General features: G+C 45.5%; 1 protein-coding gene across 1 annotated transcript in view; it reads left to right on the top strand.

Annotated features, from left to right (window-relative positions):
• Positions 1–3,258: 3,258 nt before the first annotated feature.
• The window catches only part of STS (steroid sulfatase), a gene marked incomplete at both ends in the record, with an annotated part of 83,049 nt that continues 70,351 nt past the window's right edge, over positions 3,259–15,956 (top strand). The window contains 2 exons of the mRNA XM_080719541.1: positions 3,259–3,305; positions 6,885–7,021. Of these exons, the coding sequence (XP_080575667.1) occupies positions 3,259–3,305; positions 6,885–7,021 (184 nt within the window). The remainder of the gene's footprint in view (positions 3,306–6,884; positions 7,022–15,956) is intronic.

A 15,956-nucleotide genomic window follows, 5' to 3' on the forward strand; every position in this document is an offset into this window, starting at 1 on the left:
CTCTCTCTCTCTCTCTCTCTCTCTCTCTGTGAAAAGAGACTCAACCTCACCCAGAGGCCACCAGCTTCATTCGAAGGTGGGTGGGGACCCTCTGCTTCTTTCTTCTTTCTTTTCCTTTCTTTCTTTCTTTCTTTCTTTCTTTCTTCTTCTTTCTTTCTTTCTTTCATTTTCTTTCATTTTCCAGGTGAAAACAGACTCCAGATTCAAAGCAAGATGATCAGGCTAAATGCACTTTTTCCTGCTAGGCACAGGAGGGAGAACTGCCCTGTTTAGTGATTTTCTGGTGCAGGTCACAAGAGGGCAGATGGGTGGCGTGCACCTATAACCTCAGGACCTGGGAGGCTGAAACAGGAGGATTGCAGGTTCAGGGGACAGCTTGAGCAATTTATTTTATTTATAATTATTATTATTATTTTGGTGTTACTAGGGTTCCTGGTTCAGGGGACAGCCTGAGCAATTCATTATTATTATTATTATTATTATTATTATTATTATTAACCATTATTATTTATTATTAACCATTATTATTTTGTTGGTACTGGGGTTCCTGGAAACCCTTCTACCTTCAGGCTACACTCCTAGACCTATTTTTATATTTTTATATTTTTATTTGGAAACAGGGTCTCTTAAGCCAGCTGGCTGGCCTCGAACCTGCGCGATCCTCCTGTCTCTGCCTCCCAAGCGCGGGGATGACAAGCCTGTACCACCACGCCCGGCCAGCCTGAGCTATTTATTTATTTATTTATTTATTTATTTATTTATTTATTTATTTATTTATTTATTTATTTTTCCTTTGGTGGTACTGGGGTTCCTGGAAGCCCTTCTACCTCCGGGCTACACTCCCAGACCTATCTTATACTTTTATTTGGAAACAGGGTCTCTTAAGCCAGCGCAGCTGGCTTCGAACCTGCGCCATCCTCCTGTCTCCGCCTCCCAAGCGCAGGGATGACCAGCGTGCCCACCACGCCCGGCCAGCCTGAGTAATTTAATGAGACCCTCAACAACTCAGCAAGTCCTTGCTTCAAAACAAAACAATAATGCCCCGCGCGGTGGCGCGCGCTTGTGACTCCAGTACTCGGGAGGCTGAGACAGGAGCCGACTCGGGGTTGCCACCAGCCTCAGACCTAGTGACACACTCGGGAACTTAGTGAGGCTTAGTTTTAAAATAAATAAAACCACCAAAAGTAAAGTGAAATTACACTAAGTAGGGCTGGGCGTGTAGCTCACAGATACAATGCCCCTGGGTTCAATCCCAAGTACTGCAAAAAAATTAATTAATTAAAAATTAATTCATTCATTAAAATAGGGCCAGGAGTGTAACTCAGAGGTAGAATGTCCCTGAGTTCAATCCCAAGTGCTGCAAAAAAAAAAAAAATATATATATATATATATATGTGTGTGTGTGTGTGTGTGTGTGTGTGTGTGTGTGTATAATATATTAATACATATATATAATAAAATGGGCCAGGAGTATAGCTCAAGGTAGAATAACCTGGGTTCAATCCCAAGTACTGCCAAAAATTTAATTAAATAAATATATTAACTAATTAATTAAATAAAATAGGGCCAGAGGTATAGTTCAGAGGTAGAATGCCCCTGGTTTCAATCCCTAGTACTACAAAATAAATAAATAGATAGATAGATAGATAGATAGATAGATGATAGATAGATAAATTAGCCGGGCGTGGTGGCGCACGCTTGTCATCCCAGCATTCGGGAGGCTGAGACCAGAGGATCACGGTTCCCGGCCAGCCTCAACTACTTAGTGAGGCCCTCTGCAACTTAGTGAGACCCTGTTTCAAAATAACGAATAAAAAATAGGGCAGGGGGTGTCACTTGGAGGTCAAATGCCCCTGGGTTCCATCCCCAGACCCTCAAAACATTTTTAATTAGTTAATTACTTAAAATAGGGCTGGGGGTGTAGCTCAGAGGTAGAATGCCCACTGCATTCAATCCCAAGCACTGCAAAAAAATCAATTAATTAATTTAATTAAATAGGGCGGGGTATAGCTCAGAAGTAGAATGCCCCTGGGTTCAATCCCAAGCACTGCAAAATAATAATTAATTAAATAAAATAGGGCAGAGGTATAGCTCAGAGGCAGAATGCCCCTGGGTTCAATCCCAAGCACTGCAAAATAATAATTATTTAAATAAAATAGGGCAGAGGTATAGCTCAGAGGTAGAATGCCCCTGGGTTCAATCCCAAGCACTGCAAAATAATAATAATTAATTTAAAAAATAGGGCAGAGGTATAGCTCAGAGGTAGAATGCCCCTGGGTTCAATAACAGGCACTACAAAATGATAATAATAGCCGGGCGTGGTGGCGCACGCTTGTCATCCCCGCGCTTGGGAGGCGGAGACAGGAGGATCGCACAGGTTCGAAGTCAGCCTCGCTGACTTAAGAGACCCTGTTTCCAAAAAAAAAAAAATATATATATATATTATATAAATACATATATTATATATTATATATATGTTATATATAATATATAATATATTATATATTTATATATTTATATATTATATATAATATATGTATTTAATATATATTTTATATATATTTATATATGTTATATATAAATATATATTTTATATATTTATATATTTTTAATATATTTATATATATTTATATATATACATACACATATATATATACATACATATACATATACATATACATATACATATACATATACATGTGTGTCTGGGAGTGTAGCCCAGAAGTAGAAGGGTTTCCAGGAACCCCAGTACCACCACCAAAAAAAAGATAAAAACAAAATTAATAATAATAATAATAATAATAATAATAATAATAATTAGTTAAGATAGGGCTGGGGGTATAGCTCAGAGGTTGAATGTCCCCTGGGTTCAATCCCAAGTACTTCAAAATAATAATAATAATAACGATGTTGATGATGATGATGATGATGATATGGAGGAGGAGGAGGAGGAGGAGGAGGAGGAGTAAGTAGAAGTAGTAGTAACTAAAATAGGGAATAGGGTTTGGGGTGTAGCTCAGAGGAAGAATGTCCCCTGGGTTCAATCTCTAGTACCAAATTTCTTTTTTTAAAAAATAGACAGTGTTTTGTTTTCAGTTATAAAGCAAAGACGGGGCCACCTCTTCACCTCCTTGATGACCTGGACCCCGGGCTCCCCTGGTTTGGTACAGCTGGTATACCTCTGGCCTTGCCAGCCTTTTCTCCAGCTCCGAGGGGACATCACGGCTGTCTGGGCTTGGCTGTCTGCGCTGGGCGGACATGGCTGGTCTCCTTGTAGGCCGCAGGACGGAGGATTCCGGTGCTCGGTGCGGCTTGGCCTTGGGTTCGAGCCCCGGTCCCCAAACACCAAAACAGAAAGCTTCCAAACTGCAGAAAGTAGCATTGGTGCCAGGCAGAAAACAACAGCACACACACCGACGCCCGAGACACCTTCCCACGGGCCTTTTCCGTCCGTCCTGCCCTTGCCAGGTGCAAACCTTTTTTATTCTGAGATTGGGATGATTACAGGTTGCCGGACGCGCTCCGAGCTGCCGCCTGTATCTGTAAGAAATGGGGCGAAAGCACGTCGCCCGGCCGGGTTCTGTCTTTTGCACAGTGTGTAAGACAGTGTGGCAATAAATTTTCAAAAAAGATTCTTACTGGAATGCCTTCACTAATCTAATAATAATTTTTAAAAAAACAGACTTAAGGGGTTATTGGAAGTCTCCCTCCCATCAGCATATTGGTGTCCTGAGGTGTTCAAGGTCACAGGGGAGAAACAAGATTATTATTATTTTTTTTGAGATGTTGTTTTTTCGGTTAAGCTGGGCCGTGGGTGGCCATGCTCTGACTTCTCAGAGGTCACCAAGCCGGAATGTCTTCCCCGGGAGCAGAGAGCTCTCTGTCATGTTTTAGGCGGTGCAGGAACATGTATAATTTATGTCCGTCTCCTCTCATGCAGCTGTGATTACGCCTTGGTCGGGTGTGTGTGCGAGCTGGGTGTGTTCCTCTGTCTTCCCCGGGTTGGTGTGTGTCTATAAAACCTAATCGCTCTACTCGGCCGACCCAAGAGGGAAATAGAGGCCGAGTGTTGGTACCCGTGATGTCTCCCCTACCGAAAGAAAAGCTTCCGCTTTATACAGGGATGATAAGAAATCGATGCTATAAATACGGGCTCCCGAGGCCGGCTATGGCGGCCCATGACGGTCATCTCAGCCCCCGGGAGGCTGAGACAGGACGATTGAAGGTTGGAGGCCAGCCTCCGCCACTTAGCAGAGAGACCCATGGCAACCTAACAAGACTCTGTTTCCAAATAAAAATTAAAAAGGTATTGGGCGGGGGTAACTCAGAGGTAGAAAACTCCTGGGATCAATCCCCAGGACCACAGGTTAAATAAATAAATAAACACAAGTCCCCAGGTCTCAGCCTCCCGAATGCTGGGATTACAAGCGTGCGCCACCACGCCCGGCTCTCTTATTTTATTTTTCATAGTACTGGGGATTGAACTCAGGGGGCATTCTTCCTTTGAGCTACACCCCCAGCCCTATTATTTTTACTTATTTTTAAATTTTTATTTATTTATTTATTTTTGGTGGTACTGGGATTCCTGGAAACCCTTTTACCTCTGACTTACACTCCCAGACCTATTTTTTAAAATATTTTTATTTGGAAACAGGGTCTCTTAAGCCAGTGCGGCTGGCTTCAAACACACGCGATCCTCCAGCCATACACACACACACACACACACACACACACACATATATTTTTTTGAAACAGAGTCTCAGTAAGCTGTTGAGAGTCTCAGTTGCTGAGGCAGTCCTTGAACCTGTGATCCTCCTGTCCCAGCTTCTCAAGCACCAGGGCGTATTAAAATGTGAAGAGAGAATGAATAAAAATAAATATATTGAGCCGGGCGTGGTGGCGCACGCTGGTCATCCCAGCATTCGGGAGGCTGAGACCGGAGGATCGCGGGCCGCAGACAGCCTCAGCTACTTAGTGAGGCCCTCTGCAACTCAGTGAGACCCGGTTTCAAAATAAAGAATAAAATATAGGGCAGGGGGTGTAGCTCGGAGGTTGAATGCCTCTGGGTTCCATCCCGAGACCCGCAAAAAAAAAAAAAAAAAAGAAAAGAAAAAAAAATACACACACACACACACACACACACACACACACACACACATATATATTACATCACCAAGCCCAGCTCCATCCACCCATTCATTCATTCATTCATTCATTCTCCTCACATCTTAATATGCCCCTGTATTTTGCTTCTACCAATCAAGTTGACTGCTGCTCTTTTTTTCTCTTAATTAATCCCTGTGTGGCGCTGGGGATGGAACCCAGGCGACCTTCTACCTCTGTTTCCTATTTGCTGATCCGTAGAGGACAACAGTAAGTTAATTCATAGAGACCACTGCAGAGACTTAACCTCTCCCCAAACAAAAGTTGCCAAATCCAGCAACTAAACTGTGGTGTGTTTTTGTTTTTTTTTTTTCTTTTACTCTAAATTACCTCATGGTGTGAGACTGCAGTGCGCCAATAAAAGTATATTAAAAGCCAGGCGTCGCGGTACACGGGCCGCGCCTCTTGTCCAGTATTGGGGAGGCTGAGACAGGAGGGCACAAAGACGGGAGACAGCCTCCTCAACTCAGTGACACCCTCAGCCACCTAGCTAGACCCTATTTCTTTCTGTTTCTTCTTTTTTTATTGGTGCATTGTAGTCATATATCAATCACATTGGAGTACAAGACTTGAGAGGATATACAAGCACATGTCATCCCATTAGCCCTCCTCCAGCCCCCATCCCATTCCCTCCCCCTCCCTCCATCCCATGCTTCTTTGGTGATTTACTTTGATACGTTTGTTTATGTACCTCCTGCATTTTAAAGAGGCTCCGTCCTCCCCTATCCCATACCCTCTGATTGGTCACCTTAGTTGCTTCACTATAGGGCCCTTTCTATAGCTTGACCTCTTCCTGTTGCCCCTTTCCTCCTAGTTATTGCTGATTAGGGGAAGCATCTGGTTTTAATTTTCTGTAATATTTCTCTGTGCATGCCGCGTTGCAAGTACCGATCCCACTCTGGACGGCCCCGGTAGTGGCCTGGCTACCCGGAGGACTCTGACCCCGGCCTCGCTGGCTCCAGCACCGGCCTTAGCAAGACCCTATTTCAAAACAATTAATAAAAAGGGCTGTGGGTGTTGCTCAGAGGTAGAACGCCCCTGGGTTCAATCCCCAGAACCACACACACACACACACACACACACACACACACACACACACACACACATTTATTTTAGAAGAGGGTATATAGCCAGGCGCGATGGCGCACGCTTGTAATCCCCACGCTTGGGAGGCTGAGACAGGAGGATCGCGCAGGTTCGAAGCCAGCCTCAGCTACTAAGTGAGGCTCTCAGCAACTTAGTGAGACCCTGTTTCCAAATAAAATAGAAAATAGGTCTGGGAGTGTAGCCCGGAGGTAGAAAGCCTCTGGGTTCCACCCCTAGTACCACCAAAAAAAAAGAAAAAAAAGAAGAGGGTATGTAAAAAATATATACTATATATTCATACATATATATCTTTTATGTACATAAAATACATATAATACTATATATACATATATCATTATATATATAATCTATAACACGACACATACACGTGTCTTTGTATGTATACATAATACATATAACACTACATGTACACACACACATACGTATGTACATATATGTATCTTGGTACGTATGGGTGTGCATGTGTGTATAATTGTGGTCATCTGTGAACTTCCAAACAGCGTCACTAATCCTCCTTTGAGCCTACGCAGAATGGTTGCAAGTGTCCTCTTACCGCCCCTGACGCTTTGTTTTTTTATTCACTATAATTTTATTCTATCTGTTTATTTTTTCAGGAACGCAGAGACCCCGTTCCTCCTTTTCCTGTCCTTCATTCACGTGCACACAGCCCTCTACGCCTCCAAGGACTTTGCCAACAAGAGCAGACACGGGCTCTATGGGGACGCGGTAGAGGAAATGGACTGGAGCGTGGGTGAGTGCGCGTCCTCTGCGCCCACTTCCAAGGGGCCTTTGGCCTTCCTGTCCCTTCTTCCTCTTCCTTCTCTTCCTCCTCCTCCTCCTCCTTCTTCTTCCTCCTTCTTGTTATATTTATTATTATACTTATTATTGTACTTTTATTATAGAATTATAATATGTTATACTATTATTATACTTATTACTATATTTATTGTTATTGGTATTGTTATGCAGTATTGGGGATGGAACCCAGGGGCATTCTACTTCCGAGCTACACCTCCAGCCCTATATATATATTTATTTATTTATTTATTTATTTTGGTGGTACTGGGGTTCCTGGAAGCCCTTCCACCGCCAGGCCACACTCCCAGACCTATTTTATTAATTTTTTTAAAAATCTGGAAACAGGGTCTCTTAAGCGCTGGCTCCAAACCAGCGCGATCCTCCTGTCTCTGCCTCCCAAGCGTGGGGGAGTGCATGCGTGCGCCACCACGCCCGGCTCCAGCCCTATTTTTTATTCTTTATCTTGAAACAGGGTATCACTTAGCTTCAAAGGGCCTCACTAAGTAACCAAGTCTGGCCTCGAACTGCAAACCGCCCCTAATATTATTATTATTATTATTATTTTTTTTTTTTTGCGGGTCTGGGGATGGAACCCAGGGGCATTTGACCTCCGAGCTACACCCCCCTGCCTGATTTTTTATTCTTTATTTTGAAACCGGGTCTCACTGAGTTGCGGAGGTCTCACTAAGCAGCTGAGGCTGGCCGCGAACCGCGGTCCTCTTTTTCCCCCCATCGTGGACGAATCACTGTGTTAAGAAACAAGAGAGACAGGTGAGGTGGTGACACACATTTGTCACCCCAGTCCTTGGGAGGCTGAGATGGGAGGACCCTGGGTTGAGGCCAGCCTCAGCAACTTAGCAAAGAGAGCCCGTTTCCGAGCAAAATAATAATAATAATAATAATAATAATAATAATAATAATAATAATAATAATTTTAAACAATGCTGAGGATGCAGCACAGAAGTAGAGTGCCCCTGGGTTCAGCAGGCGACTTTCAACTTTTCTTCTCCACCGGTCTAACAGATTCTGCCGGTAGAATCGCAGGACTGTGTCCAGCGGAGAAAGGCCAAGTGGGTCACAGGAACCCAGGACCTCCTCCCTGGCACTGGAAAACTTTTAGCTTCTGGCGTTTGCTTTGGGTGTTGTAGCGCGCACAACTGTCCACAGCCGGTCAGTAGTCCGTCAAGCCGCGCTTCATTACAGGTTCGAACCTGGACCCGAGTGCGCGTGTGTCCACATAAGCGGCAAGGGCCGGGGTCGCCCATTGGGGGGCATTTTTATGCAGCTGTACAACATCTTGATGCTTTCTGAATTTGCAGCTTGCATCCAATAAGGTAACTCGTAAAGACGGGTTTTTTAAGGTAATAGGGTAGGGGGTATCTTATCTACTGTTGTGTTGCAAGGTCATTCTTATTATATCAGCCTTGGCTTTGAACTTTTACAACTCTATACATTAACACACAGATGTTCTGGAAGATAACAGGATCACAGGAGAGAAGGCCACTTGAGAGAGGGTCTCTTATCTAAGGTTTGTGACCTTGGGTCTGAGATGCTCTCAGCTAGGGTGGATGACCTTGGCTAGGGCGGATGACCTTGGCTAGGGTGGATGACCTTGGCTAAGGGCGGATGGCCTTAGGGTGGCCTTAACTAATAGGTAGACTTACAGTTTACACTTATTTAAGGCCATTTAACTTAAAAAAATACTCTTGTGGGCGTGGCGGCCCACGCTTGTCATCCCCGCGCTTGGGAGGCAGAGACAGGAGGATGGTGCAGGTTCGAAGCCTTAGGAGGCTTAGGAGACCCTGTTTCCAAATAAAAATGTAAAAATAGGTCTGGGAGTGTAGCCTGGAGGTAGAAGGGCTTCCAGTAACCCCAGTACCAAACACACAAAAAATAAATAAATAAATAAATAAATAAATAAATAAATAAATAAAATATAAAATAGGTCTGGGAGTGTAGCCCGGAGGTAGAAGGGCTTCCAGGAACCCCAGTACCACCAATAAATAAATAAATAAATAAATAAATAAATAAATAAATAAATAAAATATAAAATAGGTCTGGGAGTGTAGCCCGGAGGTAGAAGGGCTTCCAGGAACCCCAGTACCACAAATAAATAAATAAATAAATAAATAAATAAATAAATAAATAAATAAATAAATAAAATGTAAAATAGGTCTGGGAGTGTAGCTCGGAGGTAGAAGGGCTTCCAGGAACCCCAGTACCACCAAAAAAAAAAAAAAATACTCTTGTCCAATATCATTGACCGACGGTATTAATCTGAGCGATTTCTCAGCAACTACACGGCGCCGCACTCTCGTGGCACTCTGTTATAAACCTTTAACCTAAAATTTTACACACAACATGGGGTCCAAGCAAGCCAACCTCCGCCTCAAATGTTGCACGCAAACCTATTTACATTTTCTACGCCTTGGGGGTGTTAAATCAGGAGAGTAGTCTGGAGTGAGAATCAGCGGCATATTTTCTCTCTTGGAGGAGTGTTAGGGTTCATCTTGGTGTGCCGGGGTTCCTGCGCAGCCGGGACGCCTGCGGGCTGGAGGATGAGCTCACCCTAGCATCGCATTTATTAATTTGGGCTTAATTACAATGCCGACTCTCACCTGCAACTACATTTTTTTTTAAATCCTCTAGAATATTTGGAGAGTTCGTTTCGATTTTTGAGATCTCTATTAGACCCTGATGTAACGTTTATGAATGATTATATTCTTTCATCTTCTTTTGCCAAAATACATACAATTCTTTCCCGAAGGCATTACATTAATTTCTCGGGAAGGGTTTGTTGTTTTATACATCCCATCCATCTAACTGTTTTAAGGAATTTTATTTTATTTTTTTCTAAAAAGGGCTTTCTTTTATTACCCAGAGGAGGACTGCAGCGTTCTATAAAATTATGTAATTTTTTAAAAAAAGGGGGGGATTTTTTTTTTTTTAAAGAAACATTTTCCTGGGTCGAGAAAAGCTGAGACAGGAGCAGTTAGGTAGAAAGATCATGTCTTTGTTTTCCCCAGCGTTTTATTAAAAGAAGCAAGTATGATTATTATTATCTTTATTATCATTGTTATTTTGCTACTGAAGATTGAACCTAGGAGTAATTTTACCTCCAAGCTATACCCTCAGGCAGTTTTTATTTTATTTCTCTAATCTTGAAACGCACAGAGGCTCTCAAAATTGCTGGGGTTGTCCTTGAACCTGCAGTCCTCCTGTGTCAGCCCCCTAAGTACCAGGATTATGGGTGTGTGTTGCTATGCCTGGCTTATTATTATTAGTAGTAGTAGTATTAGTATTATTATTATCAGTATTATTGGTGATACTCAGGATTGAATTCAGGGTTGTTTCGCCTCCAAGCCATTGCCTCTGGTACTTTTATTTTGGAACAGGGTCTCTCTAAGTTGCTGAGGGCCTCACTAAGTTGCTGAGGCTGGCCTCCAACCCGGATCCTCCTATCACAACCTCCAAATAACTAGGGTTACAGGTGTGCACCGGTGAGCTTGGCTGTTTTCAAAATCCGAGAGAGTCCTGTAATTATATAAAACCTTCTTCACATTTCTGTGTACCTGGGAGGACATATCCATTAAAAGTTCCCTTGTTGTATGCGCCGGGCGTGGTGGCGCACGCTTGTCATCCCCGCGCTTGGGAGGCGGAGACAGGAGGATGGCGCAGGTTCGAAGCCAGCCGTGCTGGCTTAAGAGACCCTGTTTCCAAAACTAAAAAAAAAATAGGTCTGGGAGTGTAGCCCGGATATAGAAGGGCTTCCAGGAACCCCAGGACCACCAAAAAAAAAAAAAAAAGTCCCCTTGTTGTGTTGTTATTTACCTGCTTGCCCCCGGGGCCAGTTCCTGCTTTCCATAACTGGCGTATGGCTTTATTCTGCACGGAGCCATCTCTCTGTCTTGTATTGTTATAGCAACTTACTGCCCAGACAGAGAGGGAAGGTCACCAAGCTATGCAGGGGAGATGAACACACGGGACAGTGGCGCAGGTCTGCAAAATTCTAGGCGTGGCCCACATCTTCTTTGAAATACTCACATTTCTTGCCTATCGGGAGCTTGACGCCCACCAGGCCCTGTCTACCGCATGCATGGATTCCCTTCGGGCTGTCAAAGGTGCAAGCCTTGGGTGGCAATTTCAGTATTCTCCACCTCCATCCAGGTAAGGCAATTTCAGTATTCCCAAGTAAGGCACGTTATCAGGCCAGCCTCAGCCAACTCAGCAAAGGGACCCTCAGGAACTTACCGAGACCCTGTTTCTAAACAACCACCACCACATCGAAAAATCAAATAAGGCCGAGGATGGAGCTCAGACATAGAATGCCCCTGGATTCAATCCCCATTGCCACAAAAATAAGAAAAATAAATAACTCTGGGAGGAAAGCGAGGGATATCCTATGTATGGGGTACGTAAATGCTCGAGCAGGTTTGAAAGAGGAAGGTCAGGCGCAGAGAGACGGCCACGTCATCTGAGCAGAACGGTCCGCAGTGGGACACCTGGGGCCATGGTACCAATATCTAATTTCCAATTCCCATTCACTGCAAAGAGGCCCAGAGGCGGGGTGGACCCAAGGTAGCAGATGCCACCGTTCGCAAACGTGCAGCAGCGCCCGTGGGGGCCCGTCCTCCTGGCCGTGTGGCCGCGGCCGGGTCAGGCTGTGTGGCCTGAGGGACTCGGCCAGAAGAGCACGCCCGGCCTTTCTGCTCCTGCCTCCCGAGCGATGATCGCGGCTGCCTCCGGGGCTGAGGCAGAATGTGCACGCCGGCAGCGCCGACTTCAAACCTCGGGCTATTTATAGACCTGCAGGAAGGATTCATAAATCAGCTCTCGAGCAGCCTTAGACTTGGCGAATTCTGTGTGCTTACAGAGAGAAATGGGAGTGGGCATCGCTAAATGTTGAAATCAATTCTCTCTCTCTCTCTCTCTCTCTCTCTCTATCTATCTATCTATCTATCTCTCTATCTCTCTATCTCTATCTCTTTATCTCTCTCTCCCCCTTTCCTCCCCTCCCCTCTCCTCTCCTGTCCTCCCTCTCCTCTCCTCTCTCTTCTCTCCTCTCTCTCTCTCCTCTCCTCTCCTCTCCTCTCTCTTCTCTCTTCTCCTCTCTTTCCTCTCCTCTCCTCCCTTCTCTCTCCTCTCTCCTTTTTCTTCTATCTATCTATCTATCTATCTATCTATCATCTATCTCTCATCTCTCCTCTTTCTCTGTAGTACTTGGGATTCAACCCAGGGACATTCTACCTCTGGTCCCTTTTTATTACATTTTATTTTGAAACAAGGTCTCGCTAGGTTGCTGAAGGTCTCTTTGCTCTCTTGCTGAGGCTGCCCTTGAACCTGCGATCCTCCTCCTATCTCAGCCTCCCAAGGACTGGGATGCACCACCACATCCACCTCTGAAATTCTCAAATGGTGTGTGTGTGTGTGTGTGTGTGTGTGTGTGTGTGTGTGTGTGTGTAAGAAAGTTGAGAACCTGGCATGATGGCGCACGCTTGTCATCCCAGCATTCGGGAGGCCGAGACAGAAGGATCGTGGTTGGAGGACAGCCTCAGCTACTTAGCGAGGCCCTCTGCAACTCAATGAGACCCTGTTTCAAAATAAAGGATAAAAAATAGAGCTAGGGGCATAGCTTGGAGGTAGAATGCCCCTGGGTTCCATCCCCAGTACCACAAAAAGAAAGAAAAAGAAAAAACGGTGAATCTCCTTAGGTGGTTGTCTCTTGAGACGCCAGAAGTCTACAAGGGCTTGTATTCAATTGTTGAGGAGCTGTAACTTGTCACCTTAGTGGCAGCACTTGGTTTGTCCTCTTTTTTTTTTTCTTTTTTTGGTGGCACTGGGGTTCCTGGAAGCCCTTCTACCTCTGGGCTACACTCCCAGACCTATTTTATATTTTTGAAACAGGGTCTCTTAAGCCAGCGCGGCTGGCTTCGAACCTGCGCGATCCTCCTGTCTCTGCCTCCCAAGCGCGGGGATGACAAGAGTGCACCACCGCGCCTGACAGGTTTCTCCTCTTTAATTCTGCCGACCCCTCAGGGTTCTGGGCAGTTCCATTTCTGTGCCCAGAGGACCCACAGAGAGAAATGAAAGGCGTGGGGTGTGTTCATTAAAGAGTTGCTGGTCAAGTGGCTCAAAGACCATTCACCTCCACCGCGCAAGCTGCCGAGCTAGGCGTCTACAGCTCAACATTGGCAGCAGCAAGGGTCTCGCTGCCTTTCTGACCCCCAGGGGCGTGGGATAAATTGGCCGGACCCCTTCACGAGAGCGCAGGATGGTAACAGAAACCCTGGAAAATTCAAGAGAACCCTGTCGATTGAGCACCTGGGTCTTCATCTAAACCCCTCCGACGGCAGAATTCTCACCAGGGTTTGGCTCACTGGACCTGGTGCCGATGGATTGTTCATTTTTTTATTTGTTTATTTATCCTGGTATTAAGATTGAGCCCAGGAACATTTTATCTCTGGAGGTACATCCCAGCCCTACTTTATTTTTAGTTTTTGGTACTGAGGATGTGTCATCATGGTGTCATTATGACATCACAACACAACATCATAGCATCGCAGTGTAACGTCATGACATCACAACACACCGTTATGATGTCACAGCGCGCCACCATGTTGACACCGAACATGACATCACAGCGCACATCATGACATCACAGTGGGCCGGTACTCATTTGTGAAGAATACCGGTTTTTATGGCTCCAGGGCTGAGAAGTTCCAAGTCAGACTGACCCAGAGAAGTCACCTTCCCTCTGAGGCCCTTGGTGGGAATTCAAGATGGTGCACCACATCCCACGAAGAGATGGAATGTTCTAGGTCTCTACTCCTAGCCTCTCCTGTCCAGCCACGCTTCCCTTGGGTTATCGCCCCACCCTGCTGTCTTCGAGAATTTCCATTACTTCCCGAAGGTCCCACCTCCTCTCGATACCATAATTGGATTAATTGTCCTTTCATTTAATCAAATTAATTAATTATATAATTAATTACTTTTTTGCGGTACTGGGGATGGGACGGGACATGGTACCCCTGAGCTACTCCCCCAACCCTATTTTAATTTTTATTTTTAAACAGGGTCTCGCTGAGGTGCAAAGAGCCTCACTAAGTAGCTGAGGCTGTCCTTGAACCCCGATCCTCCTGTCTCAGCCTCCCGAATGCTGGGATGACAAGCGTGCCCACCGCGCCCGGCTGTGCCTGCCCTTTACTTCACAGTGGGTACTGGGTTTCAATGTGAGTTTTGGCTGGGGCATCCAAAACATAGCAAGAAGGAAGTGTGATTTTTTTTAGTGTGATGCAGGAATCAGAAGTCCAATCTGGATGCTTAGCAACAGAATGACTGACAGGGTGCTGGATGGGAGGGAATTGTGGGGAAAGGGCAGATGGTGGCTGGGCTGATGCGAAGGAAATTCCCAGCAACATCATAGGAGAGGTGTCAGAGGCCGGAACAGAGACAATGAGTTGGAATTCCAAGAGGCACAACCATTCCTTGAATCCATGGTACATCAATATGGCGGTTGGAAGAGAAATTCCCGGTGCGGAGACGGTCAAAGATTGGGGAAGCTGGCGTGTTCCATGGTGACCTTTCTTTGACAGGGACCCACAAGGAAGCCATGCCCGGCCATCCTATGATTGCTACAGATGATTAGCCTTATCTGCTTTCAGAGCAAAGGTTTATGGCTGGGCAGGGAGAGGGGATTTAGTAATCATATATTTCATAGAAAAAAAGATGGCCATTATGGACCACAGCTTTATTAACAGAGCTTCCAATACTATCAAACACTCAAAAGGCTTAAAAGCGATTTCGGGGCTTGGCTACCACCCAGGTTTCCAGGATTTTAACCGGTGTCAGGGAGCAAGGGAGGGTGCCAGGCGTGGTGAATCTAGCTGGGTCCTAGCTCTGTATCGCACAGTTTAATCTGTCAGTGGTGTTGAAGGCTGGGCTAAGAGCTAGAGGCTAAGAAAACAGGACCCCTTGCCACCCCTAAGCTAAGAGCATAGCAAAGTGGGGTGTTCCTCAGATGCACTCGGAGGTGGGAGGAACCGTGCCCCAAAACTGCTTTGTCCTACGGATTTTAAGCTTCCAAAAAAAAAAAATTCAAGAGTATCTGCAGTCTGGTGTGTCTGCTTCTGCGGAGAAGGCTGGATGTGGTCTGCATTCTCAAACGTGCTTTTAATTTTCATCACATTCAAAGGGCGGGCCCCGAAGAGTTCCAGTTGAAATAGGGGAATGATGCCGGGCGCGGGGGCGCGCGCTTGTCATCCCCGCACTCGGGAGGCTGACGGGAGGATCGCGCAGGTTCGAGGCCAGCCTCAGCTACTTAGTGAGGCTCTCGGCAACTCAGTGAGACCCTGTTTCCAAATAAAAGAGAAAACAGGTCTGGGAGTAGAGCCCGGAGGTAGAAAAGCCCCCGGGTTCCACCCTGAGTACCACAAAAATAAAAATAAATAAGTAAAGGAATGAATCCAGGTGTTCCCGGCTCCCAAACAGATGGAATGGAGGGCAGAAGAAGTCTAGAAAAATCACCTTGGGGAAATGTAAAGGTGACCTTTCAAAGTTTTCACTGCACTTAATGATGGTGGCAATGGTGGTGGTGACGGTGATGGTGGTGATGACGACGGTGTTGATGAAGATGCCATGATGGTTATGGAGTAGACAGTGGTCCTAAATAGAAAATGATGATGTCGATAAGGGAGATGAGGAGGGAGGGGAGAGAGTGGTTATGCTCAAGCTGCAGAAGGAATTTTTATAAGAAGGCCAAGTACAGGAGACTCAGTAGCTTTCCCCAGGTCGGGAAGGGAGCGTGCGATGTTCTGCGGGGGTTTTTGTCTGTTTTGCACTCTCTGCTGTGCAGCTGCTCCCTGTTTACCCCCGGAAGCCCTCCCTGCAAT

This window comes from Muscardinus avellanarius (assembly GCF_963383645.1).
Source record: "Muscardinus avellanarius genome assembly, chromosome: X".
Lineage (NCBI taxonomy): Eukaryota > Metazoa > Chordata > Mammalia > Rodentia > Gliridae > Muscardinus > Muscardinus avellanarius.